The 26,885-nt window shown below is 46.5% G+C and overlaps 1 protein-coding gene across 1 annotated transcript; it reads left to right on the top strand.

Annotated features, from left to right (window-relative positions):
- Nucleotides 1-26,885, top strand: LOC139056341 (uncharacterized). Its single transcript, XM_070534500.1, has 5 exons — nt 1-152; nt 7,618-7,712; nt 8,172-8,353; nt 20,986-21,035; nt 25,732-26,885. The coding sequence occupies exons 2-5, from the start codon at nt 7,620-7,622 to the stop codon at nt 25,878-25,880; spliced, it is 474 nt and encodes a 157-aa protein (XP_070390601.1). The 5' UTR covers nt 1-152; nt 7,618-7,619; the 3' UTR covers nt 25,881-26,885.

The raw sequence follows: 26,885 nt of genomic DNA, 5'->3' as shown, positions 1-26,885 counted from the left end.
ACGCAGCGTTGACTGTGCCCGTGGTCTAAACGGTTTAAAGACCTTACGGCGGACACGCCCGTCACATACTCGCTTGATCAGCGGAGCTCAGCGCATCGGTGTACCAACTAACCAGTCCGCTCTCGCGAACGACAGTGCTTGCGACAGATACGGTCAGTGAAGGCATTTTATATTCATATTGCTGACGCCGTCTTACAGTGCTCCCTTTAAGAAGTGTTGCTGTTTGTGTTGTAGTACGTGTATTGTGGCCGTGCTAGAGGTGTTTTACGTCTCGAGGTAGCGCGCTGCTTATGTTGTAGCCGCCGTGCTTGTTAGTGGCTGTGGTGTCACGGGATGGAATCCCGGCCACGGCTGCACGTGGACGCAATAGCGAACGGCCTGACCTAAACGCAAAGCGATTCTAGGCCGACACCACTCCAATTTGGGGCTGCCCAATTTCGTGTAGTTCAATTATGGCCATGGCGATATAATATCAACGACTTTTCACTTCGTATGGTGCGCACTCAAGCGAGGTTATGGCACGAAAAGCAAGAACTCCCTATCAGTCTGCCGAACAGCTGTTTCCAAAGACCGGCCGCTTATATTCACTCTTCCACGTGTAATGCGACGCTACTCATTTGCGCAAATCTGTCTGGCAGCATTTTGCTGCGATTTCATGTGAGCACTACATGGTTTATACCGTACTTGAAGCGAACGACCAATGGCGGCACTATATAACTGCAGATCGAAAAAAAAACGCAGGAAGTTACGCTCTGTCGGAGGTTACTTCCAGACTATTTACGATTTTTTTCAAATGTTTTTGAGGATGGGTAAAGATAAAAAAAAAAGCGAGCACCCGTGCAGAAATGAGCAACCATTCTGCGGCAGGCACGGTGATAGGGTGGCCGTCTCTTGAAGAAACTGGTCTAACATCTGCAGAGAATTCAGCCCCTGGCGAAGCGCCGCTTGCGAATGATGTGCAGGCTGTTGGCGTCGCACAGTATGATAGGGCCACTGAAATTTTGGACAGCTGTCGCAGTGAGTTGGCAGAAAAAAAAATGGTGTACTGTCGGCGTTGTGTGACTGGGCCGTTACTGAGTGCGTGGTCGCAAGTCCCTGTCTACCGGGGGCCGAACTCTGGTTGGCTTGAAATATCAATGCCTGTATGTTTTTGAATTTAGGTGTGCTATAAAAGAACATGTGGACGCGGTTGTCAGCTTACCTCTACATGCCATATGCTCCGTTTGGGCGTTCAACCAGGTTTTTTTAATTGAACGACTTGCAGTTAAAGCGGAAGATAGCAACTTCATTCGAAACAGAGGCCTCTTCCTCATATGCAATTCATTGAAAGGTCTCCACTTATGCATTTGAAGGGGAAAAAATTTTTATGCTCGTGCTGTTGGAAATACAAAGGATTGTGCCGGAACGAATTGTACGTCATCGTCAGCCTGGTTACGCCCACTGCAGGGCAAGGGCCTATCCCATACTTCTCCCACTACCCCGGTCATGACCATCGGTTATCTTCCCTCTTCATTACATGTCCTGCCCATGCCCATATCTTCTTGATTTCAACTAAGATGCCATTAACTCGCGTTTGTTCCCTCATCCAATCTGCTCTTTTCTTATCCCTTAACGTTACTCCGATCATTCTTTTTTCCATAGCTCGTTGCGTCGTCCTCAATTTAAGTACAACCCTTTTCGTAAGCCTCCAGGTTTCTGCCCCGTACGTGAGTACTGGCAAGACACAGCTGTTATCCACTTTTCTCTTGAGGGATAATGGAAACCTGCTGTTCATGGTCTGAGAGTGCCTGCCAAACGCACCCCAGCTCATTCTTATTCTGATTATTTCAGTCTCATGATCCCGATCCGCGGTGACTACCTATAATAAGTAGATTATTTCTCTTACCACGTCCAGTGCATCGCTACCTATCGTGAACTGCTGTTCTCTTCTGAGTCCATTAAACATTTTAGTTTTGTGATTAAATTTTAGACCCACCCTTCTGATTCCCCTGTCCAGGTCAGTGAGCATGCATTGGAATTGGTCCCTTGAGTTACTAAGCAAGGCAATATCAGCGAATCGCAATTTACTAAGGTATTCTTATACTCTAATACCCAATTCTTCCCAATCCAGGTCTCCGAATACCTCCTGTAAACACGCTGTGAGTAGCATTGCAGAGATCGTACCTTCCTGTCTAACACCCTTCTTTATTGGGATTTTGTTGCTTTCTTTATGGAGGACTACGGTGGCTGTGGAGCCACTATACATATCTTTGAGTATTTTAACACACTGCTCGTCTACGCCCCGAGTCAGTAATGGCCCCATGACTGCTGAGGTTTCGACTGAATCACTCTTTCTCGTAATCAATGAAAGCTATATGTAAGGGTTGGTTATATTCCTCACATTTCTCTCACTTAACAGTCTGAGTGTGGTGTATTCTTGTGTAGCCTTTACGAAATCCTGCCTGGTTCTTTGGTTGACAGAAGTGTAAGGTGCTCCTGATTCTATTTGCGATTACCTTAGTAAATACTTTGTAGGCAACGGACAGTAAGGTGATCGGTCTATAATTTTTGAAGTCTTTGGCGTTCCCCTTTCTTATGAATTAGGATTATGTTAGCGTTCTTAAAATAATTCCGGTACGCTCGAGGTCATGAGGCATTGCGTATACAGGGTCGCCAATTTTTTTAGAACAATATGCCCGCCATGCTTAAAAAAATCTGCCGTTACCCCATCCTTGTACGTCAGACCTGCCCAATTCGTCAGTAGACTAGTCGGTATTGTGACCATTCTGACTCTGGGAACTATCCGTAAAGTTATGACTTTGTTGGTAGCATAGTTGGTCACATTTGTCTAGCGCGCTTAATCGATGCACTGCGGTGCAAAGAAAGGAGTTTCTGGTCGGTTTGGGACATTTTTGCAACTAGACAGAGCCCCAAAGTGCTCTCGGGAAATGGAGTGTTAAGCAAGCACGTTGGCAATAGCACAGCTGCTGCTTTGCTCGTGTTTTGCTTGCAGTCATGCGCTCCAGAAAAAAGGGTTGATGTGCCTCCTATTAAACACCAGGTGGTAGCTTGTGGCTCGTCCTTTGGTGCACCACGGCAATGACGCGGAAGCGTGGCCTACTTGCAGTCGTGTGGTTTTTGATAGGAAACAGGATGGCGCATGACTCTTAATCGATGCGCGGCCTAACCACGACACGTTCCGCCGCGCATGTGCACCGTTCTGAACGCGGAAGCCCTGCCTATACTCGCGGACAACATTCTGTGGCAATGGAGGGACAGCTACTCGCGCATACAAGCTGCGCCTGTTTTACCGCACCATTTGCTGTGCTTTTGGTTTCTCGCAATAGAGGCTGAATCGCCGCTGCTTCCGCGTGGACCGTTTCGCGTTCGTTCTGACGCAGGAGAAAGTAGCAAAAGTGGTCCTTTGACACTTGGTGGTGTGCTTTGTCTTAAAAGGTGCTTCTCCCTTCCCCAGTTTAACCTAAAACGCGGATGAAAATGTCAAGCGCACGGACTTGAGCATGGTTTGCCTTCGTGCTTATCTAGATCGACAAAAAGTGGTGCGCGAGTAGATACGTATATGTACTGTGGTGAGCAAAAACAAGACCACTGCTAGCGCTAGCCGAATTGCAACATTGCGCCGCCCAGCGACTTGGCGCTTGGCCTGGAGTCAAGACCCGCTCGTGTTAATCCAAAAGTATAGTACGCACTGGCATATCAGCTGGTGGTGCCCGACGCGCCCCGCTATTATGGGCGAGTTTTGCGTGAGTCATCGCTTTATAACGAGCACGGCTCAGCGTATCTCGGCCATATTACGTCGCAGCTAGCGCCATTGGTGACGGTGCGCCAACTGGACGTTACCAGCGTTACTTTACGTGGTGCCGCTACTGTGAACTCTTGTCGAGCAGTGCACGTGTCCGGCGGGGAGGCATCTTACGCGACAGTGACAGCTGTAGGGGAGGAAATCATGAAATGAAAGGAACGTTTAGGCAAGCGAGAACGCGCCTGCGTGATTTCTCGACGTTAGGTGACCCCGGCGGCCATGTTCTAGTTGATGGGATGGTACAATTCGGGACACGCTCGCCATCAAAGTGTAAGCACGCATGGTAGCGATGCGGCCACAGCGCATGCGCCCTGCAATGTTCGCTTGTGGAGGCACGGTAGCGTCAGCTGCATCTCGCGGGGTTAACCTTATCGGTGGAAAAAAAAAATATTCAAGATTGCGTGATTGCGTTAAGAGCATCAGACGAGTATAAACTCGCGAGACTCATTTGAAGCGTCAATCATTCGACTTCCTGATGCTCCTTTGGAATTTCCTGATGTCTTTCTGTTGAACACTTTTTTTGCAAGCATGAGATGTTTTCCTAATGTGCACTCCAGAACAGTTTTCTTGTGGCTGTCTCATGCCTTCCTAACGAACTTCTAATTAGCCAGCACGTATGGTAACATATTCTGATGTATCCCGATGTCAGTCGGATCTTATTTAAAGATGTTGCATGTGCCTAACTGTCTTTGGTGGATTCCCGTATGCTCGGGGTCATGAGGTTTATATATTATATATTATATATATATATATGATAGAGAGAGATAGAGAGAGATAGAGAGAGATAGAGAGAGATAGAGAGAGATAGAGAGAGATAGAGAGAGATAGAGAGAGATAGAGAGAGATAGAGAGAGATAGAGAGAGAGAGATAGAGAGAGAGAGATAGAGAGAGATAGAGAGAGAGAGATAGAGAGAGAGAGATAGAGAGAGAGAGATAGAGAGAGAGAGATAGAGAGAGAGAGATAGAGATAGATAGATAGATAGAGATAGAGATAGATAGATAGATAGATAGATAGATAGATAGATAGATAGATAGATAGATAGATAGATAGATATAGATAGATAGATATAGATAGATAGATATAGATAGATAGATAGATATAGATAGATATAGATATAGATAGATATAGATAGATAGATATAGATAGATATAGATAGATAGATATAGATAGATAGATATAGATAGATATAGATATAGATATAGATATAGATATAGATATAGATATAGATATAGATATAGATATAGATATAGATATAGATATAGATAGAGAGAGAGAGAGAGATATGGTTAGAGGGACCCCTTGCCCCCTGTGATAATGCTATCTTGCACGCAAATCTTATATGGTTGATGCACAGTGGTTTTTCGGCGACCGATCCAGATCTGAATCGATTTTATCGACGATTGATTTCCCCTTGCGTGATATAAATACATGTTATGCTGGTGGTTTGCGGCCAAGGCATAGTGCCCAGCTATTGACAGGCGATACTAGGATCACGTGGCTGCCAGCACTTCTTGCGCCAGCAAGCAGTGCCGGCAGCTACGTCCATCGTCACACTCGTCCAACCAATCGTCAAAACGATTGCAAAGCGCGCACCTCAATTGGTGGGCCTTACGCCCAATATATGGAGCTTTGGATTGGCGCTTCCGCACATCCCATCCTAGCTACCACTATGGGAAAACCAGGGACAATGCGTACTCCTGAGGAAGAAGCTGGCTACCGCGAACGTCGGAGAGAGTTCGCTCGTGAACGGACTCATCGTCCTTGGTCCGACCCCCGAGCTGTGCGCAAGAGGTGTCCACTTTAAACGGCAGCGCCGGGAGTTCCAATAGTGAAACATTTACAATATAGACTGCTTGGGAAGTTTCATTAGCATGGTGTAACACTTGGTGGAACTAAGAGCTTCGCCGTTCGACCATCTTCACGGACTGGGATGGGTGGTGGTTTTTTCCTCTAGCTCGGGAGTGCCGCTCTTTGCTCTTCAATTTCATGGCACAGCATGAGAGCAGCATTTCGGGCAAGTTGGTAATCCATTGCTTAAATGATATTCGTTAATATAAACGATGGCGTTGTTTATATTACCGCTTTTATCATTGACGCTGCATTAGGGCGCATCTACCGAACGAATAAGGCTCCAAACAAAAGGCGCATGTGCTCGAGAAACGAGGATTGCAGGAACGCATGGAAAAAAAAAACAGAATAAGGCTTCGGGCATGCTACTCCAGTCTCCAACAACTGAGACTCAATAACAACAGTCCTAAGGAAGACGAACACAGTGCATTGATAGAAGAGAAAGCTAAGAAAAATACGCCTCCAGAGTTAATACCTACAGTCCAGGAGGTGTATGAAACCGGCAGAGAAAATTAATAGGCCGTCAGCCTTAACTTTTGCCTAAAGTTGATGACCAAGTCAAAGTTGAAGACCAAGCTAACCCCCTTAGGCAACATTTCAAGCATGTGTCTGTCTGCGAACATTATTCGTAGCACTAATTGTTTTTCTTGTTTGGCAACAGTCCGCTGAACAGGCAGTGTAATGAAAGCGAATCCTGCAACCGTTCATTGAGTGTTGCCGATTTCAGGGCTTCCTTAAACAATTGTCGAGGCTCTGCTCCCGATGCTGATAGCATCACGTACGATATAAGGAATCTTCACTCTATTCAATGGCACTGCCGTTCATATTCAACACGGCGTGAATACATTCGCTGAATAAATACTTATATAAATGCATCTTTTGAAAAGCAATAGACGGGTGGAAGAGCCTCTTCGAGTGTACTTTTACCACGCCGCCTCAGTTTCCGGTTAAATGACGGCATTGTTTCCACCTCTCTGATATCACAAGCAATTGTCCTTCCTCTATGTTTTGGCATTTTCGTTATGTTGCATAGGATTTACAGCAATTGCCTACAGCATCTTATATGATCGCATCACTGTGTTTTGGTGTTTCTTCTACCATACAGCAATGTCCCAAGCGGGGGCTGCAGGTACCTCATGTAACTAGATAAATACCAACCCACTGCTGCTCATCGAAGTCCCCATATTCTTGTGAACCATGCTCTGTCTTAATGGAAATAAACAGTGCAACGTTTACGCTGACCGTAGGACAGGAAGACAGGTACAAGCGCTGCCCTGTAGTGTCCTATAGTTTGCAAGAACGTTGTGCTGTTTATTTCTGTCATGTATCTGTCCCAACTCCCCAAAATGTATGCTCCTGTGCTCTTGTTTCTATGCCACATAAGTTTTAGGCTGTTGTCCAATGTAATGCCTAGTGGAATTTCGTCATCTGTCAACCAAGCTTGTCGTCCCAACCGCCTTCAAATTTCTTTCACCTTAAAGATCACATATGTAAGCACGCTGGCACGGTCACTACTGCTGATCGGGTACACGTAGCTCGCAGAGCACGAATTTGCGAGTTCAATTTCTCGTGACCTAACTCGCGCTAACAGAAGCGGTATCAAAAAGCACATTGTGAAAAAATGACTGGTGCGCGTTGAGAAAATCCACGTGGTCAACGTTAAACCTGGTAATCCTAGTAGAAAGGTTATCCTCTAAATATCCACTCGGAGAACATGTCCCTTTCAGCTGCTGCTGAAGTGCTGATTGGCTGGGTTGCGTAACCAGCTACGAAAAAAAAAACAGGCACCCTCAGCCAATTTCTACCTAGTCTAAACGGACAGTCCACTAGGTGGACACATATAGAATACCCTCCCCCCCCCCCCCCGCACCCCTCCCTTATGTCCTGCACGGTGGCGCCTCTGATGTTTTGCGTTGTGACGTTGAAAACCCGAGCAATGAACTTACGACTGTATGTTCGACGCAGCCATGTCACCTGCTTGCGGCTTGAAACGCAAGCGCTGTCTGGAAGCTTCGCCTCAGCAGCGTCCGCTCAGGCCTTCACGCTGCATGCCTGTAATTGTAAGCCCCTACACTCTTCTGGAAGCATGAGCGATGTTTCGAATGTCTGAATTGTATTGCTTCTGATTAGTTGTTACAATAGCATTAAAATTTTGTTTCACAAGTACTTGAAGGATACCTCTATTTTTGCAACTGCAGATACAGCCGTGGAGGGTAAAAATCTTTCACCTAAAGTAAAAGTGAACGGGTTGTTAGTCTAGAGAAGGTTCAGAATTCCGCAAGCAAAACTCCATTATATGTGTGCACAACCTGCCGTGTAATTGTGACAGAAAGGGTTGCGTTACGCTCGCAAGTGAGTTTATTTTCCGCTACTAAAAGAGCTGAAGAATTTTGGCAAGCTAACAGAGCTTCAAATGTTTTAAGAACAGAGAAGTTGCAAGAAAGCTTCGGCAAATAGGCTTGCGTAGCTTATGTCCCTGAAGTTTTAGAACTCTGTAATAATCTGCTCTTCATGTGCAGTTCCAAGGCGGCTTCTGTTCAGGCGGAGCGCGTCCAGATAAACACGCTGGCTGCAGGCCTGCTGCTTCGTCCTGCCAACGCTCCCAATGGAACGACAGCACGAAAGTCCCGGCTACATTTGACAAGTTCTGCACGAAACAGACGCACAAAAGGGAACCTGCTTTTGCCAAGGCACCTAGGAAGTGAGTGGGAAAGTGGAAAGGATCGCCACGTTGTCATTGCGGATTTTTGCTACTTCACAAATTATTACTCTCATGTTATCCGAGGACTGCTCAGGGACACAATCACTTTTGAAGTTGCTTCTTACTACCTGCAGGTATGCTGTGAAGGATGTGAACGATTATATCCCGATTAAATAACCAGGTTAGGTGCTGAAAGCAATATCTGCCTGTAAGTTGACAAAGTAGCTTTCTGCTAATAATTATGGCAAATTTGTTTCGTTTATCTGAGCCAGCAACGAAAGTGTAAAAGTGTTTGGTTAGCATGTTGACGCTGGATCGGATATTTTCATGCCATATCCTGATATTCAAGGTGCACTTCAAGGGGGCTTTTTAATCGTTAGCATTAGGAGTGGAAGAAACTGTGAGTGAAGTGTGCGGAGCCGGTGGTGTGGTATAGGTTAATGGAGGATGTGAGGGCTTAGAACAGCGCACGCGTGTGTGTGTGGTGCAACTGACGGTGGTCTGCTCTGGACCCCACTGTGAGTTGCACTTCGCTCCTCGTAGGTGAAGGATGTGTCCAGTGCACTCCTGACCAACCTTGCAAATTGGTTCTAAAGCATGGATCAGGCACCTCCCAATGGGTGCGACGTAATGCTCGCGTCAATTTCTTTAGCATTGCCGTTACAACGCCACTGACATTTTTATCTCTGCCCGGCTTCTCGAAAGCTCGCATCAAGCAGACAGTAAAGGCCACTTCGATACCATTCAGCATGCATCGAGCTTTATATGCGTGAACGCTATACCTAATCCTTAGCGAGTGGAATACAATGAAAACGCATTTCCACTAAATTGCTGATTGCCGCAGAATTAAGGTGTTCACTAATGTAAAAACCACGTGACGGAGTTTTGCTGCACCAGATAAAAGGACAAAAAGAACAAAACCACTGTTAAACGAAAATACCTTAGTGCTCTTCCACTCTGTGAAGGATGACCAGCGAAGCTGTGTATGTGGGCCCCTTAATGGTGAACTGCACCTGCGCCGCGTGTCAGCCCGGCGTTGCACTGTCTTCTGTATCGGCCCACGTATGGGGTGTTTTTTTTTTTTGCGTACGACACGAAAATTTCCTTCGACGGTAGAGGTATGCGGCTTCACTGTGAAAACTGATGTCGTTTGTATCACTGTCACTGAACACGCTGAACCCACTGGCATCGATATCGGCTGGGCCCGCGTCTGCGTTGAACGCCGTGGGATGACCCGTCTTCATCTAGCAGTACTACATTCCAACTACTGCGAATACGCTGACTCGCAGTGACCGCAGCCTTACGACTGGCAATACTCGCATTGCTTGCACCACATTTCCATTTTTTTACTTATCTTGCCTCTAAATTTCAGTTGTCACGAATACGAAAGTTATTCCCGTGTGGGAGGAAAATCTTCGTTCGTTTCGGCATTCATGTTTTTGCAAAACTCTTGCTTATCCCCGAACGGACGAATAAGCAGCACGCTAGATTTCCGTGTTGAAGTCGGTGTCGACCCACGCTTGTTGGCTGCATCGTTGTCTCCTATCGCAACACCACCTTTGAACGAACACTGTCGCGGGCGGCATGCGTCAAAAGAACTCGCACGATCGTTGGTATCGGCGTCTTCGCATTGGCGTCCATGATGGGTATAGCAGCCGTAGACTTCGAAGCCTCTGATTTGCGGACGCCGTCGATGTTTCGCCACGCCTGGGCAATCTCCTAGCATCGGTAGTCGGTAAAATCTTTGTGCGTCGCCACGCATCACCCTTTTCGCCACCTACGCTTATGACGCATTACACGCATTGGCGCGTGCCGACGCATGCCCGTGCTTGCGCCTTCAGAGGTGCGCTATACCATGAAAGCGACGTTCGTGAAAATACGTTACCCCTAGTCCAGACGTTTCCTTTGGTGGACCAGCCTTCGCCTATTTTGGCTGAAACAGCCAAGATGCTTGGATAGTGACGAAGTGTTTCCACGTACGTAGTTTGTCATTTGTGATCCTACACCAATGGAGCCAGCCTGCGTTTTTGCCTCCTCTGTATATAAACGGTGGTTCACGTAACTTGAACCAAGGATTTTAAAGAAAAGTGGTTAGCCGCAACTAATTGAAAGCAACTACAGTTTGCCGTCATGTGGTTGTTCTTAACTTTACGTTTTCCTTAATTAGCTAAATAACTCGCACCAAATATGCGAATGTTTTAATGTTTGCTTTAGGGCGAAGTCCGTTTCGTTATGTTGTAGAGGGCATTTCAAAATGACCGAGCCAGCTTTTGTGGCAACGTAAATGCTGCGTGCTGTTCCGGCGTTTAAAGAAAGCCCGCGAAATGTGAAATAAAACCACGTGACTGCGCTCGTATGCTCTGGTAATGCTACGCGTTCAACCGTGCGTCCAGCGTACCTCCCTTATCAGGACGACGGTGGTTCCTTTCCGAGTGCCACCGTCAAAGATGCTGACGCACTGGGAAGCCGGTGCCTGGAGCCACGGCCGCTCAGTTCGCCCCGGTCCGCGCTCACGGTTCTTTCGCACGATGTGCGGTTGAGAGCCCTGCAATACGGTAGCGCGTGAGCTCGCTCACGTGGTTTTATTTAATATTTCGCGGGCTTTCCTTAAATGCCGGAAGAAAAATGGCCACGCGGCATGCACGTTGCCGCAAAAAAATTGGACCGGTCGTTTTCGAACGCACTTGGCCCTAAAGTGAAGTTTCAAACATTTGCAGAATTGATCTTGGCATTTACTTGCGGTTAGTTACGTTTTAAAATGGTTTGTTCGAGTTGCGGTAATCACCCCGGATAATCATAACCATATAAAGCCAACAGATAATGACATGAAAGCATCGATAAAATTGGCTGTGGTTGATAATGAAATGCAGCAAACAAAAGGGGAAATGAAAGTGGACGAAAAGATAACTTGTCGCTCGTTCCAGCCGAACCCACAGCCTCCGCATTACACTTGCATTGCACTACCAATTGTGCTATGCAGATGGGAATCAATCCGCCAACGAACCTGTGTATGTATATTTACTGGATCTGAGAGCACGGAAGCCTGATGCCCAAACCGTTAAGCGGTTTGGGCATCAGGCTTGGGACACTTAGCACGACTGTCCAGTCATAGGTCATATTAAAGAGCGATCATTTCCGGTGCTGCATCCTTTTCCAGACATTTCGCGCCTCTCTACATCGCACACGTCGAATGTAGACTAACACACTGTCGGTCTGCAGCGGGCGATTCGGGATAATTGCACGCTCTGGAATGCCTTAAAAAAACTTTCTGACAGATCCAGAAACGTTGTCGGCAAGAACCGCAGGCTGTGTTTATCACGAATAACGAAACACGTCGGCCATGGCGAATATGCTTCGGCAAACGATTCCGTGCGAAACTTTAAGCTGCCGGTTTACGCGGACCAACCGCCGAGTCGTGGGTATAGTGGAGAGTGCGCGCCTCTCCCCTCCAGCCCGGCAATGCACCGCCCATGGCCACCATTACTGTGTACGTTGCGTACTGGTCTCGCTGGGCGAATACCTTCGCATAACATTCGGATGTGCTGAGCGGTCGCGGCATGTTTGCTGCGCTGTGCACGTGCCTCATCTAATTGCTAATATACCCTTCGGTATGTCGGCGTCCTTAGGCATTCAGCTCGAGCTACAAATGGCAATGCACTTCCCTTCACTCTACCTCACAAGTTCTCCCTTCTAATTTTTTTTTGTTGTTCTTCGAAGTTTCCATGGTAGTTTTCATTTCCATTCTTTGCACCCAATTCGCTGCCTCTGTTTCTCCCACTTTCTTTTCGATTACTGCTGCTTGTTTATTTAGGCCTTCAATTGCCTGTACTTGGTTGATAACATTACTTACATTTTCCTTCATTTTCTGTCCACGCTTTCAGGTGCAGATACTTCTGCGCTTTCGCCGCTCATTTTGACCCATGTTGCTGAGCCTTTCTTAAAGGGCCTCTCAGCAGGCCACACAGCAAAATTTCGTTTTACGCTGGAACTTTTTACCTATCCTCAAGAGAGCGTTCTGCTGCAAAAATTTTCCAAATTGGCTCAATAGTAGCAAGATAGAAATATTTCAGTGTCGCGAACCCATAATTTCAGGAGCCAGCTACACCAACACCCCCTCGAGAACTTAAGGCCTTGTGGCCATAACCTTTCCTCTTGAGCTACGTCACGCAAAAGAGGCGCACATAGAAGTTCCGTGCAGCGCGCCACGAAGCTACGAGCGGCGCATCTGTGTTGAAAATGAGAGGCGGAATAGCGAATGAGCGACGAGGGCGATAACAATTCGATTAGATGCTCCTGCTGTCCCTTGGATAGCTTCGGGGTTACAAAAGTCCTGGCATGCTGCGACATGCTTCCGAGCGCACATTTTCTGTACGTGAACCGCGGTCGTAGTCTCTGTGTTCGTGCTTCGATTCGGTTATGCGTCCGGCAAGCCTTCATTGCCATGGAATGTGGATTACGTTCATGCCCGGATATGCCTAATAACTGCTGCGTGTCCAAGTGCTGGAGCAATTAGAAATCGGGGCCGGAAAATCATGCGTTCGCTTCCGCAAGATCAATGACAGAATATTGGGTGCCATGTCTAAGGCAAAGAAGAGAAAAGCTGGAGTTCGCAGAATAAGCCACCTGTTTCTTTGTAAGTAGTTGCACGAATGTTTTGTATCTCCATTGATACACTCATGTGAGGTGTTGTAAATATGTGCAATGCTTTACTTTACGTAATGAGGCCTCGAAAGCGAAATTATTCATTTAGACCCTAATATAGACTGGAATAAATACATGTGTCCCCAATGTGAAAAATGGCACACCAGTGAAGTTGTCGTGAGATGTGTTATGGTGCAGTAATAAAATTTTGTGGAACTTTCGTGGTCGCATGAAAGCAAACTCTGACGCCGACGATAAATGAAGGGAAAAAAAGCTACTCTGAAGAAGAGCGCAGCACTGACGTTTCGACATAAGCCATGCTCCCTGTCATCATTTACCCGAAATTCGTTCCCAAACCTAAGGTTGAACCATTTCATTTTTATGCACGGGTTTTTTAATAATTGGGTGCGTAAGTAGTTTTGCATAAATCTTGGAACACGAACACCCTCTGATTGCTGCAGGCCATCCGCTCAACTACGCCGAAAAGAGAATAAGTGGCCTCTGGCTAACATTGCCCGTAAGGGCTCGTTCCCTTCATTCAAACCGTATCCCCTAGCTCGCCGCCGGCTTCTTCTCCGTGACGTCACTCGCCGAGCGCTCAGGCCTTCTGTTGTGTACGTTGTGCTGGCTAGACTGGCAAGCCAGATACCCTCTCCACTTGCCCCATCTAGCCTCTACAAGTGAAAGTTATTCCTCGTGTTCTCCCGCACTGGACCTAGAGGATCGCGTGACGCATACTTAACGGGCCCCGCCTTCTTTCTTTGTTTCTCTGTTTCTTTCTTTCTTTCTTTTCTTTTTCTTTTCCGCTTTTTTTCTTTTCCGCACTTCCGCTGACGGCGTTCGCGCGCGAGCACTTCAGCAGTTTTAGATTAGGTGACGCAAGCGGCTTGCGTACGCAAGAACTAGGGGCCACGGTGCTGCGCATGCTCAGATCCCTACGTCTGGGTCTACGCAAGCTGCTTGCATTCCCTAACCTAAAGCTGTCTATTGTCTCGCTTCGTGCAGCGCACGATAATGCGCGCTGCCCCCGAGGACACTTCACTAGCGGAATAAGTCAGGGCTACACGGATACTGAGGATGACACAAGCGGATCACAAAGCACAATCCCCCGCTAGAACACGGTGGAAAACGAGTTTCGGTGTCTGCGCGCACCGATTGCACGACGTGCGGGCAAGGAGACGAAGTACACCTCTTTCGCTGTGTTGGGATGTAAAGCAAAAACACGCATTCCATTTGCGAGTTTTATTTCTGTAAGCTTTATCTCGTCTATTCAAGCAACATATTGCACAAATAGCCGATCTTGCCTTGAATATTTCTCGAAGTCGTGCCACCACGAGCAACGTCACAGTACAAACACGCGTACGCAGGCACACTACCACGTCATCCTCCGGCTTGGAACGCAGCGGCGGCGAGTAGCCGAGAAAACGGCATTCGGTTTGAAACTTCATATCTTTCCGGGGCGCGTAGCGATGTAATACTTTGCCGAAACGATCGTTATCGCGCATGTATGCGCTGCGCTTGTCAGCTCGAAATGGCCAGACTTGTGAGGGGCCCTTTAAAGACCAATTGTGCTCTGTGCTTCTGACTACGATACGAGGCCCAACCAATGTCCGTTTGCAATGCCTAATTTGTGGTTTTTACATGGGCTCCCAAAGACAACCAGCCCACCGACAGTTGGTGGATTCCAACCCAGACAATTTATCCGATTTTTCGCAAAAAATGGTATTTCTGAACGTCAGCGCTTCCCCCATTACTTCTTTGCAGATCCCATGTACTAAGTCATATATATTGTGGCCCCAAAGTGTCCTATGTTTCAGTATTACTGCATTCAGCTTCCCTTCATTTTCAGATTATCTTGGTTGGTGCTTCAGTAAGCCGTTTATGTGTACGCCTAGGTATTTATATTGCTTGACAATGAGTATGAATCGCTGTTGAATTGAGACCATGTAATTACTCTTCTCTTCAATAAAGATCAGAATTAACGGTTTCTCTGTGCTAAATTTCAAGCTTGGATTTGTACTTGTGTTGCCACACGTATTGGACGCAGTCTGTGAATTTCTTGCATTGTCCGCGAGAAGCATTATGTCGTCAGTGCGGGGAACTTCTGTTGCACAATTTGTCCATCACGCGCGTGTGATCAATTAAAGCCTAATTCGCTGTTTTCCAGTCTTCCTATGCTTTTAACATATAGCGTGAACAACAATGGAGACAGAGCACATCCTTGCTTCAGTTCTTCGTGAATTTTCTCTACTTCATTACCTTTTCGACCTACAACTTGCACTCGGTTGTTTATATATCTCTCCTAGCAGCTCCATGAAATCGTCCTCTATACCTTCGTGCTTAATATCCGATAACAATTCTCGGTCTATGTTGTCATCAGCTGCTTCAATATTTAGAAATGCCGTCGGGAAAGTTCTATTCTGATCATCTTTAATCTCTACGCACTGAGTTAGTACGAACATATCATGCTCTAAGCGTCTGCCTGGCCTGAACCAATTATATATTTCATCCAGTACCTAATTTCCTCCACTGAATTCGACAGCTCCAATTTTACGGCTTGCATTACCATTCTATATATTGACACGCTGACGAAGACTACGACGCTCTGGACTTTGCGCGTTGTCTACAATCTTGTCAGCTGGTACAATTGTTTTTTTATCCGGTAAATATACTTTTGACCTCTTTTCACCTTCTAACATTTTTGGTGGAAGTTGCGGCATCATTGTCAAGGATTTACGTAGCGGGCGCTCCTTGGTTGCACCTACAATGCCAGATCAAGGCGCGGATGCTTCGGGCACGTCGGCAACCACGCCCACCGTCATTCTAGCACAACCCCGCGACCCAGGAACCTCTTCTGGCACCGATGACACTGATGTTGAAGACTGGCTTCAATTATATGAGCGGTTGACCGCCAGCAACCACTGGGACCAGACCATCAGGCTCGCTAATCTTATATATTGCCTCGCGGGCACGGCGGGCGTCTTGTTTCAGACCCACGAGGAGGAACGCACTAGCTGGGACATTTGTAAACAGAAGCTCAAGGATTTGTTTGACAAGCCTGTTGGATGGCAGGGTGCCACCAAAAAAGACCTTCTTCGCCTGTCGAGACGTGCACTGAATCCCACCTCACGTACATCCAAGACGTGCTCGCTCTGTGCCGCAAGGTGGATGCGAAGATGTCCGAACCTAATACAGTCGCACATGTCATTAAGGGCATAGCAGATGATGCTTTCCACTTCCTCGTGTTCAAGAATTATTCCACTGTGCAAGCCATTCTTTGTGAACGCCGGCTGTTTGAGGAAGACAATAGTCGCCGCGTTGCCCACCCATTTTCCCCCCCCCTTCCAACACGGATGCTACGTCTACCTGCAACGACATCCGCAGTGCGCCCACGCCCGATTGCTCTGCCATCGTACCTATCATCCGACGCGAAATTGAAGCCGCATCTCCTGTCACTACCCGAACCCATGCCCCGAGAATTGCTAGGCCACCGTCTCATTGATCCAGTACGTCGTGCGCCAGGAATTTGCCAACGTTGGCTTGACAAACGTCTGCTCAATTAATCGGCCTGACTACACTCAGCCCAACACTGTCATACGCAACCGCAGCCTGAGTACTCCTGCGCGGTATGGCAACCCGGCCGAATGGCGCACTCCAGACGACACACCTATATGCTTCACTCGTGGCCGTATCGGCCATATTTCATGTCGCTGCCATTCCTTGTGGAATTCGACCCCCTGGCTCTACATCCCATCCCACTTCCTTCATGCTGCTCCTCGCTTCCCTCCGAAAACGCAGCCAGTAAATTCTGGCGACGCTTCTGTGCCTACCCCCTCTAGCTGCTCTCCTTCGCATCGTCGCCGCTTCTCCCAATCGCCCCCATCTCGTCAACCACTGTCCCCTAGCTCCTTCCGGAAAACTAACAGGTGCAGCACCTAGAGGTGATGCGGCCAAACCGACCAGACGCAAAAAATCCTCTTCTGACCTTGCCCACACATCGGAAACTTATCCGCGAACGTGGATGATATACCTGTTACAGTTCTTATTGACCCAGGCCGCGCACGTATGATGAATGCTCAGCTTCGGAATTGCCTCAAGAAAGTCCTCTGCTGCACCGTCGCCTGTCATCCGAGTCATCGACAGTGGTACACCAGCCCTTATTGGCATGTCTGGCTCTCGTGAGTGTCGCCGGACATCATACTTCTGTTCTATTTTATTGTTCTAGAGCACTTCCCTCGCGACCCAATCCTGGGTATTGACTTTGTCGACACATTCCGCTTTGAGAGGCTCTTCTGCTGGTGTTGTGCAACTCGCTCTACCTGCTGGTGTTGACCCTCCCGGGAGTGCTGCTGCACGGCTGTTTCACAGAGCATATCGCCTACCTCAACATGCCGTTACCTACATAAGTATTTCACCCGTTGCACCTGTAACAAACGGTGACTACATCGTATCCTCTAATGCAGATGTCCTGCTCTCGTATAACGTCGCTATTCCTCACACCGTCGATCACTACCGTTTTGGACATGTCGTGCCTGCAGCTTGTGAACTTTGGACTTTGTACACAAGCACCCCCCGCGCGGAATATCCCTGGCGCAAATCACGCTGGCTCGATGCTACCACATTTTGGGTTAACTTGTGACCGCTCCTGGTTTGCAACTCTTGCTTCGCCTCCTGTCCCTTCAGGCTTGAATACCCAAAAGAAAATTGTTGCTCCCAACCTTCCGCAACAAAGTGCTCAAGAACTACTTTGCCTCCTTGCCTTGTAATTGACCATGTTGGACCTTGGAGAGCACCCTCTAGGACAAACATCTGTCGTCAAACATCGAACACGGGTGATGCGAGTCAGATCCATCGGCGACCCTACTGCGTCTCGCATACCGAGCGATACATCATGCGACATGAAGTTGACAAGATACTTTCTCGTAACATCATTGAACCTTCTTGAAGCCCATGGGCACCCCAATGGTACTAGTAAAAAAGGACAACAGTTGGCGATTTTACGTGGATTGTGGAATAGGCAAGGATCAGATGTATGCGTTATAGGACACATCCGGCAATATCGTTACTAATATCGATGGGATAGTTCACGTGGCTGAGGAGTTCTATAGAGATTTGTACAGTACCAGTAGCACCCACGACGATAATGTGATAGAGAATAGTCTAGGGGAATTTGAAATCCCACAAAACGCCGGAAGGAGTAAAGAACGCCTTGGGAGCTATGCAAAGGGGGAAGACAATGGGGAAGGATCAGGTAACAGATTTGTTGAAGGATGGTGGGAACATTGTCCTAGACAGTCGTACCACTCACCCGCCTCCTTACCAGCAGTGAGCCGATGCTTCAGCCGCCAGGGGTCATGTGACACCTGACGAACACTTTTCAGCTTGGTCGAAAGAAGACGACGCTCTGGACTTTAAGCTGTGTCTACCATCTTGTCAGCTGCTACAATTGTAAATATACTTCTGACTACTGTTAACCCCGTGACATTATCACGGACGTTACTGTAACTGGCCTGCACAAGCTGGTCTTATCCTTATAAACTTTACCTTTGTGGATGTTCATTTCATTTTCATGCCATCTGCCGGAATTTTCTTGGTTCAAATCACTTGCTCTATGGCATTAGTCATCAGTACCTTGCTCTTAGGACGGAGCTTTTCTTTATTAGCCTTATTGGAATTTAACTGGGTCCTGCTGCCGTATTATTTGGAACTATGTCAGGCTTCTCTGTTGTTGCTGGATCTGTTTGGCACGAAAGAAAGGGTAGTTCAGACAAAGTCATACCTCACAACGTCTGTAATGTACGCCAGCGCATCGTCAACTTCGTAGTTGTTACCGTCTTCAGCTCTTGTAGCTCAAACTAAAACTCGCAAACGGCTATGAGTGCTGTTATGTTGTTCAAGAATCTTTTTTTGGGCGCCTTTGTCCCTGATGTAAATGTAATTCACCGAGCGTTCGCTTTTGTATTTAACTTTCTGTTGCACAAGGTCACTCGCCGCACTTTTTATCGGTATTTGTTCCAGCTAAGCAGCAACTCTTCTGCGCGTAATCCCAACTTTTCGCTTCTCCTTGATCCCTAGACGCCTGCTTACGCTCCTTTCAAGCTAGCTTTATTTCCTTGTTCCATCAGTTACGTGGTTTCCCCTTTGTGATTGAGCAGTTTTTAGGCATGTCTGTCTTATCTCCTTCCGTGTGACGTCCACAACTTATATTCTGACTGCTGTAGGAAAAGCCTCTTATTTCTTCTGTTCATACAGCGAAGCTGCTTACCTGACGAGCCTGTAAGGATGAGCCGTATGTGCGGTGTCGCAGGGAGGGGGTGACTATCTGGGCTAGGTAACGCCATTAAAGGGGCCAAAAAAGGCAACGAACTATAGTACGGCGCAGAAGAACGGACACGGCATTTCACGGCACGCCGCACCTGCGCAGTAGGGGGAGTGCACCCGCGCTGGCAGCCGTTGCTGCCGCCTGCGTGTGCGGTCATCTGCCCTCAATGCAACACTGCAGCAGTTGTGCGAAGAAAACACTGAGGTGTGCGTCGCGGTTGCCGCCGTGCTGTGTGATAACCGGATTATGCATTGCAGAGGTAGATCACTGCAACAGTTGCAACGCCAGGATAAATGGAATCTAGCCGAAGAACAAGCAAAGTACGAGAGGCGCGAGTTGCAACCTCCTTCGAGTTTCACCGGTGCAAACTCCAGATTCAAGATGTTTCTGGCCGCGGAGTTTGGCATAGTTGCTCTGTCTGCGATCGACAGCTTCGATGGCTAATGCGCCACCATATGAATGGGTCAGCCCGAAATTTCTCTGCTTGTTATTTGCTGTTCATTTATTTTTAGGAATTCTGATGCTATTGGTTCGTGCTTTGCGTTAGTACCTCTCGCAAGATTTGAAGTTAAACGTCTACGATCGCTACCACGCGAATTTTTCCATGTTAGTCTGTTATCATTTGGTCTAGTTTTTAGGCCATTTCTGACGCTACATGACTGCCTGTTTCCGCATTGCCACGTTACCTGTCCATGACTTCTTTCCCCTTCATCCCACAGATTTAACATTAGAGACCCATTGCAATCAGTATGTCCGTCAAAATCAACTGTGTCCGTTCATAGCTCCCATCGCTTCTAATGCAATAAATACCCTACCCGCCGCTGTTGCTTAATAGCTATGGTGTTCGGCTGTTACGGACGAGGTCACGGGCTCGAATCCCGGCTCCGGTGGCCGCATTTCGATGGGGGGCGAAATACGAAAACACCCGTGTACGTGTCTCAACGTCTAAACGGGGCTGCTACATTTTCGCTAAAGTATATCCCATGAACTTTGGGCGCATAGCATACACAAGTGGACGTTGGGCGCATGACCTTTGCAAAAAGGCACAAAGGCCCACCGCAAAGATTCTGTAGCCACGTATGACCACGCGGAGCTCGAACTAACAATATGCAGACAGCTATAAGGGATGAAGAGGGTAAAATCTTGGAGGAAGACGATGCGCTGTGGTACACCAGACATACGTAATGCTAACTTCGGCATAGAGAAAGCCTAGTTCAATGTTCTAATACTTTTATACATCAAGCGTCTTAAAGGTGCAGCTCGTAAACCTGCGTGCCGTTGTGCCACAGGAGTCTTAATGTAGAAATGTCTTGAACAGTGAAGCCACTTATTACTTAATGTCACCAATTACGTGCAGTGCACCGAGTGTTGTCGTTCGCGTCAGGCAGCCATAAATGAGGACCAGCAGAAAAGATCCGCCTTTGATGGCGCTACTCTCGTTGAATGAATGCGCCATAGGTTAGCAGAGCACGATAGGCGAGCACTGCTCCGTTCTCTAGAACACGTAGCAGGCTTTCGTCGTGGATCGGTTAACGCAAGCACTGGCTGTACTTGAGGGATTTGTTATCGCGACGAACTCTCTGCGTGTAGGCTTCATGTGCTGATACTGTGAATAACATTTATCATCGTGTAGTTATATTTACATATGACGTGTGCTTTTTTTTTTCAGGACAGGACGGGGTGCGGATGCTCTGGTGAAGATGGACCCAAAGGGAGAAGGTGGCTATCACTACGTTTCAGTTACGATTATCCCTTCTACGTTGCAACAATGAGAAACACATACAGAGACGCAGGTTTTAAAGCCAGAAATTTTTTTTGCAACGACTCATGCTGAAAACATGCGGTCAACTTGTTGAATTAGAAAACATTAAGGTTATTCTTTAGCTGCGCAGAATCTTTATAAGTTGCTTGTGGGAGATAGCACAATTCGAACCATTGATACAAAAACGCTGTATAGCGGCTTTTACTTTATTCTTTCGTAATGTCTCACAGAATTAACACAATTACGCTAATTATCATTTTGATTTATTCCTTTACTTCACATAAGCTTGCGAGTTGCGGCTAGTGAGTCTGCACAGCTCATCGACTCGGGACAAATTCTGAGGATAAGCAAGTTTGGAAACACCAATTTTCAGACTGTCTGATGAACTGCATTGACGTTAGACTTATTTTTGAACTTCAACGTACAAGACGGTATTCTGTCGAAAGTAAGTTTTACAGCAAGTTTTACAGCGCACATCTGGACATCGGTGCAATCCTCAGAATTCGTTCTAAGTCTTGCACACCGCTAGCTGCAATACGTAGATTGAAATGTGCGGCAATGTGAATAATTAAGACGTTATTATGCGTAATTATGGTCATTTTTATTTGAGTATTTCAATTTCTCGACGCAATACCACCTCATGGAGTAATTTCGATTAATGATTAGCATAGTGTTAGAGGCCACAGGGAATAATATACTCAATATACAGCAATGATATACTCACTCAGAAAGCCTTGTAAAAGCGTTATTGCCTTCACAAATCCTGTTTTTATTGAACTCTACTCACTCTTGTTCAACATGATTTATCTCCTCATGTAATATGCTGGGTTCCTGGACATTGAGGTGTCGAAGGTAATGTGCTTGCCGATGATATCGAAAGGTATTAATTGTTCTGCTGCTCCCCCTGCCACAGATCTGAAGGCTTTCCTGCGAAACAAACTGCGACGCCACTGGCAACGCTTGTGAGATGCTGAAACGCGCAATAAGCTTCACGTGATTAAGCCGAAGTTGGGTTTCTGGCCCCCAACTATGAAAACACTAACAGATGTCCTATTCACTCGAGTCAGAATAGGACACATATTTTGCACTAATAACTTTCTCTTGACTGGTAACGCGCCCCAACGTGTGCTAGATGTGACACGCTGACCGTCCTCCTCGTTTTCCTGGAGTGAGGGGAAGCCGAAAGAGGAAGAAGCATTTTCCTTTTGCTTACCGCTATTGCGTCCCTCTTCATCCGGCTATGTTCGTTGGTCAAGAACAGCTTTTCAAGAGCAAACAGTCCTCGCTATCTTGATGTTGTCCTACATGTTATAAGCCCAGTAGTTTCGTAGCACTTCCTCTTTCCAGATGATGCCGCTTGTGTAGTCGTTTTTTATAGCGCATACAATACAGTTCAATCCTTATTGTGCATAAATAAAAAATACAAATAGCGGGCCTGCAAAAGCCAGCGCCTCCAGGCCCTCATGTTTCAAGGGCACTGGTGGGGTAGTAGTGCTCAAGCCAATGTTAGCGTCTTACGTATTTCGTATATCGCATTCTTTCGCAACGCATTTTAATGCTCATAGCACACGTCATTAGTCATTGCCATAATGTTATTACACACAGATTTTACGCAATTTACCGGCCATGTTTAGGCCCCTTTACAGCCACGTCACATTAATTTCATAGAACTTATCACACCACTTCGACCTCATTAACACTGGCATGGTGCTGTTTAGCTATACCTGGCGCTTCCGCCACTAAAGACCACACATTCAGTCAACGAATTTGTTTTGTTTTTTTTTTCATTTAAAATGAAAAGATCAAGCCTTCTGATTATCCGAAGCAGATATTCTAGGCCGTGAATGACATTACAAAAGTTGAATTACAAAAGTAAGCACTGTTTTCAACTATTCACTTTGGTTGTAAATATTGCTCTCAATTCTCTGAAGAGCACCTACAGAGACACTAAAGCGGGCAAGATAATGCATTATAGACTGTTCCGAACGGAACAGCTAGCTTGGGAGTTCGGATTTTGCTAAACACTCGTAAGCATTGCTACAGTACTGAGTAAGTCGTGAAATTGTATTAACTTCATGCGCTTTAGTTTCTTTGACAGGTACAGTTTACAAAACTGAGATCTGGTTTGGTGCAGAGTTGTAAATTTGTAAACATTCTGCATAATCTGCGACATTAATATTCGGCAACATTTGGGGAAAGCATGCGTGGTTCTAAATCAACTCTGTATCCCCTGTTGCTGGATACCTAGATGTATGGTTGGCACGAAGAAATTCGAAAAGTACACGAACGAGCGTCGTTATCAGCAGCAGTTTATTTTACGCAAAAAAAAACTACACTTACGAGTGCACGCTTGCGTATCTTATCGTACAAGATGCACCTGACGCGGTGTCGAATCTCGGATTTGACTCCGACAGAGGAAACTCAGTGGCATACAAAGAAAGAGACGTACCGCGGACAACACTTATCACCATGTTTCTTAATATCAAATGCTCAAGTGTTTCTCTTGCGGCAGAGTTCCTGCTCCTGCCCAGAATTCGTACACTACCGAATTGCAGCTCCCATCCACGAGTGTTAACATGCATCACCAATTGTGCGCAGTCAGTCTAATTCAAATTCTACGCATGCTCCCTCATTTTGAATCGCGCAGTTCCCTGTCTGCCCAACATAGCACTTGCCACTAGACAATAGAACCTCATACACCACTTCTGTGCAACATTGCGTGAATGTCATAGAATGTCTCTTGTGGTTTCCTCCTTTTTACGTCATCATAGCAAATTGGAAAATGTATTCTTGAGCTTGGTAGGGACGGAGAACACAACAGGGACACCGCGTCTCCGAACGACTTTCTTGATCTTTTGGGTAATCTTGTACTGAGAGGGCACAACTTCAGACTTCATATTTTTCTTGTTGGGTCTCCGTGCAAGTCCAGCTAGTTCTACGTTTTACAAGCTTCTGTAGGGGCGTTTCAGTAAGTCCTACTCATGGAAAATGAGCGAAGCAAGAATTCGAAAACTAAACGAAATTAAATGTCGCCAGGAGTTCTTGATGGCAGGATAAAGGCAGTTGCCAACAATCGGCTTTTGAGTCTTCCAACATGCAAATCAATCGAACAGGTCCTTCTCTGTCGCCAGGTAATAGGCCCAGCTGATTTGTTTGCTAAAAAACTGCAGCTTGATATACTTATAAAACTTAATATACTTCATATACTTAATAAATATACTTCATAAACTTCATAAAACTGAATAGAGCCGGACGGCGGGAGTTCGTGTGTATAGGGCATGTCTCGGTGATGTCTAAAACAGTTGAAATCTACGCAACCATAAATATTTCTGAGATTCCGCTTCTTAAATATTAAAACATTATGCACATATAAAAAATGAAATACTCCTTGTTAAAATTCTTCTCGAAATAACGGCCGAATCCCTCTAGCGAGTGGGGACCTGTCCACGTCGCCTCCTTGTTGCCTTTCTATGCCCATACGTCTACATGTATACTTATCCATTCTACGCTCCAAATAAACTTGATTAGTGAGACATAGCTTGCAATTTCCTTGTAATGGCTATAGCATGACATCTAAGAAACAACCTGCCGAACACAAGGCTGTGATAGGCAGTTGCTAGAAATTAACTATCTCCCAAATACCGCAAACTTCATTGAATTCAATCAAGCGATCGTGTCCCCAGGGAATTTCTGCGCTTTTATCTCCAAGCCAAAGCTTAAAGGGACACTAAAAGCAAATACCAAGTCGGCGTGAATTGTTCGAGTACAGTCCCAGAAACATCGCAACGCTTTTTTCGTCCCAAGATAAGTTTACGAAGAAATTACATCTGAAGGGTGCGAATACCTTTTTTAGAAATTAAAATCTCCGGGCACCCAACAGGGGAGTCGTAACGTTGCATGCGCCGTCAACACAGTTTGCTGCCTCCGGTGCGTAAATCGGCGCCCGACAGACGGCGGTACCGAGCCAAGACACTGCGGTGGATTCCCCGCGCCAGCTGCATGTCGGTCACGTCGCGTAGACCGTAGCGGGATGCCCGAACATCACATGGAAATTGAATTCTCTGCCACAGCAGTTTCGTGAGCCAGAAAAACCATTGCAGCACTACGCGATAACGAAACTACTGAAACACGAAAGTGTCGACGTTGCGGACCCGCGTCGTTTTCAAGGGGCATTTCGATGAGCTCTTGTTCTGAACATGAAATAGAACTAGGCAGCTCGCAATTTAGTAATACACCATACAAGGAATATTTCGGCAGTGAGTGGTTGAGTGCTAGTCACAAAATTTAAATGAGTGCTTTCGTCATCGGGCAAGTACTCGAATGTCCCGTGGGAGTCTCTTATGTCATTTACCTCAACGTCTTGATGATTAAGGCTCTCGTCACGATAATATTGGCACCTTACATATTCTCGAGCACTGATCTATCACTTTAGCTTGACGTAGCATTTGTCTTTAGTCTCCTTTTACTAAATCGGCTGTAGTTCGCAGTCGTGTACTGTGTGTTGGGTCGCCAGCTCTTTGTTGGAACGCTGACCTAGCAGTTTTGCGGACGGAATAAATGTGCTGTCACCCTGATCGAATAACTGGGTCCTACATTAAGTTGCATGTACAAGCACTGCTACAATACATGCTCTTCTGTTCCTTTCTCCAATAGCGACCACATCGCGTACGCCCGGCGGGTTGGCCCCTCTCAAGCTGCCGGACTACTCTTTCCTCTTCAAGAAACCATGCTTCTCCCCTCTCTGTTCCGACCCCGACGCTCATTTTCAGTGTTGGCCTGTAAAAAAGTCTCGCAGGTTGTAGCAGCCACCTCATGGCGGAACCCTTTTAATTGACATCCGTATGCTTACGTGTTTTTAAGTCATTTTAAGAGCGATGTGATTTTATACCAGATCCCTACCTGATTTTTACCTACGTTTTTACTTGCCCGATGCCTATACCTGATTTTACACATGATGTTGACGACGGCTATTGAATTTCTTCTGGTTTTATTGTACTAACAGTCATGAGGTGGCGGTAAATGCTACCTAGCGTGCAGCATTCCTGTTTGCGTACCGTGCAGGACGCAATGATTCCAGTCGTGGGAATGTGGCGGACAGGAACTTTTGACCATATTACAGCCGGTAGATAATCTCTTGATGCGCATGTTGCTCTACTCGTGGGTGCGGCGCGGCAAAGATGCATGTCATCGTCTCCTGGCGTTGTTTAAAGCTAATATAGCAAAAAGTCTTCCATAGAATACTATGACTTGATGACGCTTCACTATGCGTCTTCCTTTCGGGACTTTGTGGTGTGATGCGAACTCTGCGGATGTCTAAGCCTCTGACAAACGCTGTTGTGCTTGCGTTTTAAGTAGAGCTGAAGAATGCTACGTAAAACATTCTTATGGCATATTTCAAGAATTGCTCTTGGTAGGCTGCGATCGTTTTCCTTCCAGAAGTCAGCCGTGCTAATTTTTCCACTCCTGGGCTCTTAGTGTGGCTCATACGCTACCGTGTGAAAACGCAAACAGAAACCGTACCACTGATCAGAAAAATATCTGTTGAATACTGCAGTGGTCAGCATTTTCTGCTTGTTAATTGCCTTACCGCCCATGTGCTCTACTCTAGTGTGACAATATGAACGTGCTTCTAATAGTACAACAGAAGTTTGACATCTCATGTTTGACTGACATTCCCAATGTGTAACTCGAGAAGTAAGCGTGGCATTTGTGGTTGACTTAGATCCTTTGAGATTATTGCTTCCCATGTGTCGTATACTTGTAACCACCTATGCAATTGCTTTGAAATAAACGCAAGTGATTGCGAA

The sequence above is a fragment of the Dermacentor albipictus genome, chromosome 2, assembly GCF_038994185.2.
Source record: "Dermacentor albipictus isolate Rhodes 1998 colony chromosome 2, USDA_Dalb.pri_finalv2, whole genome shotgun sequence".
In the NCBI taxonomy this organism is placed as follows: Eukaryota; Metazoa; Arthropoda; class Arachnida; order Ixodida; family Ixodidae; genus Dermacentor; species Dermacentor albipictus.
The sequence above is the reverse complement of the archived record's forward strand: the minus strand, read 5'-3'. Positions and strand labels throughout refer to the sequence as shown.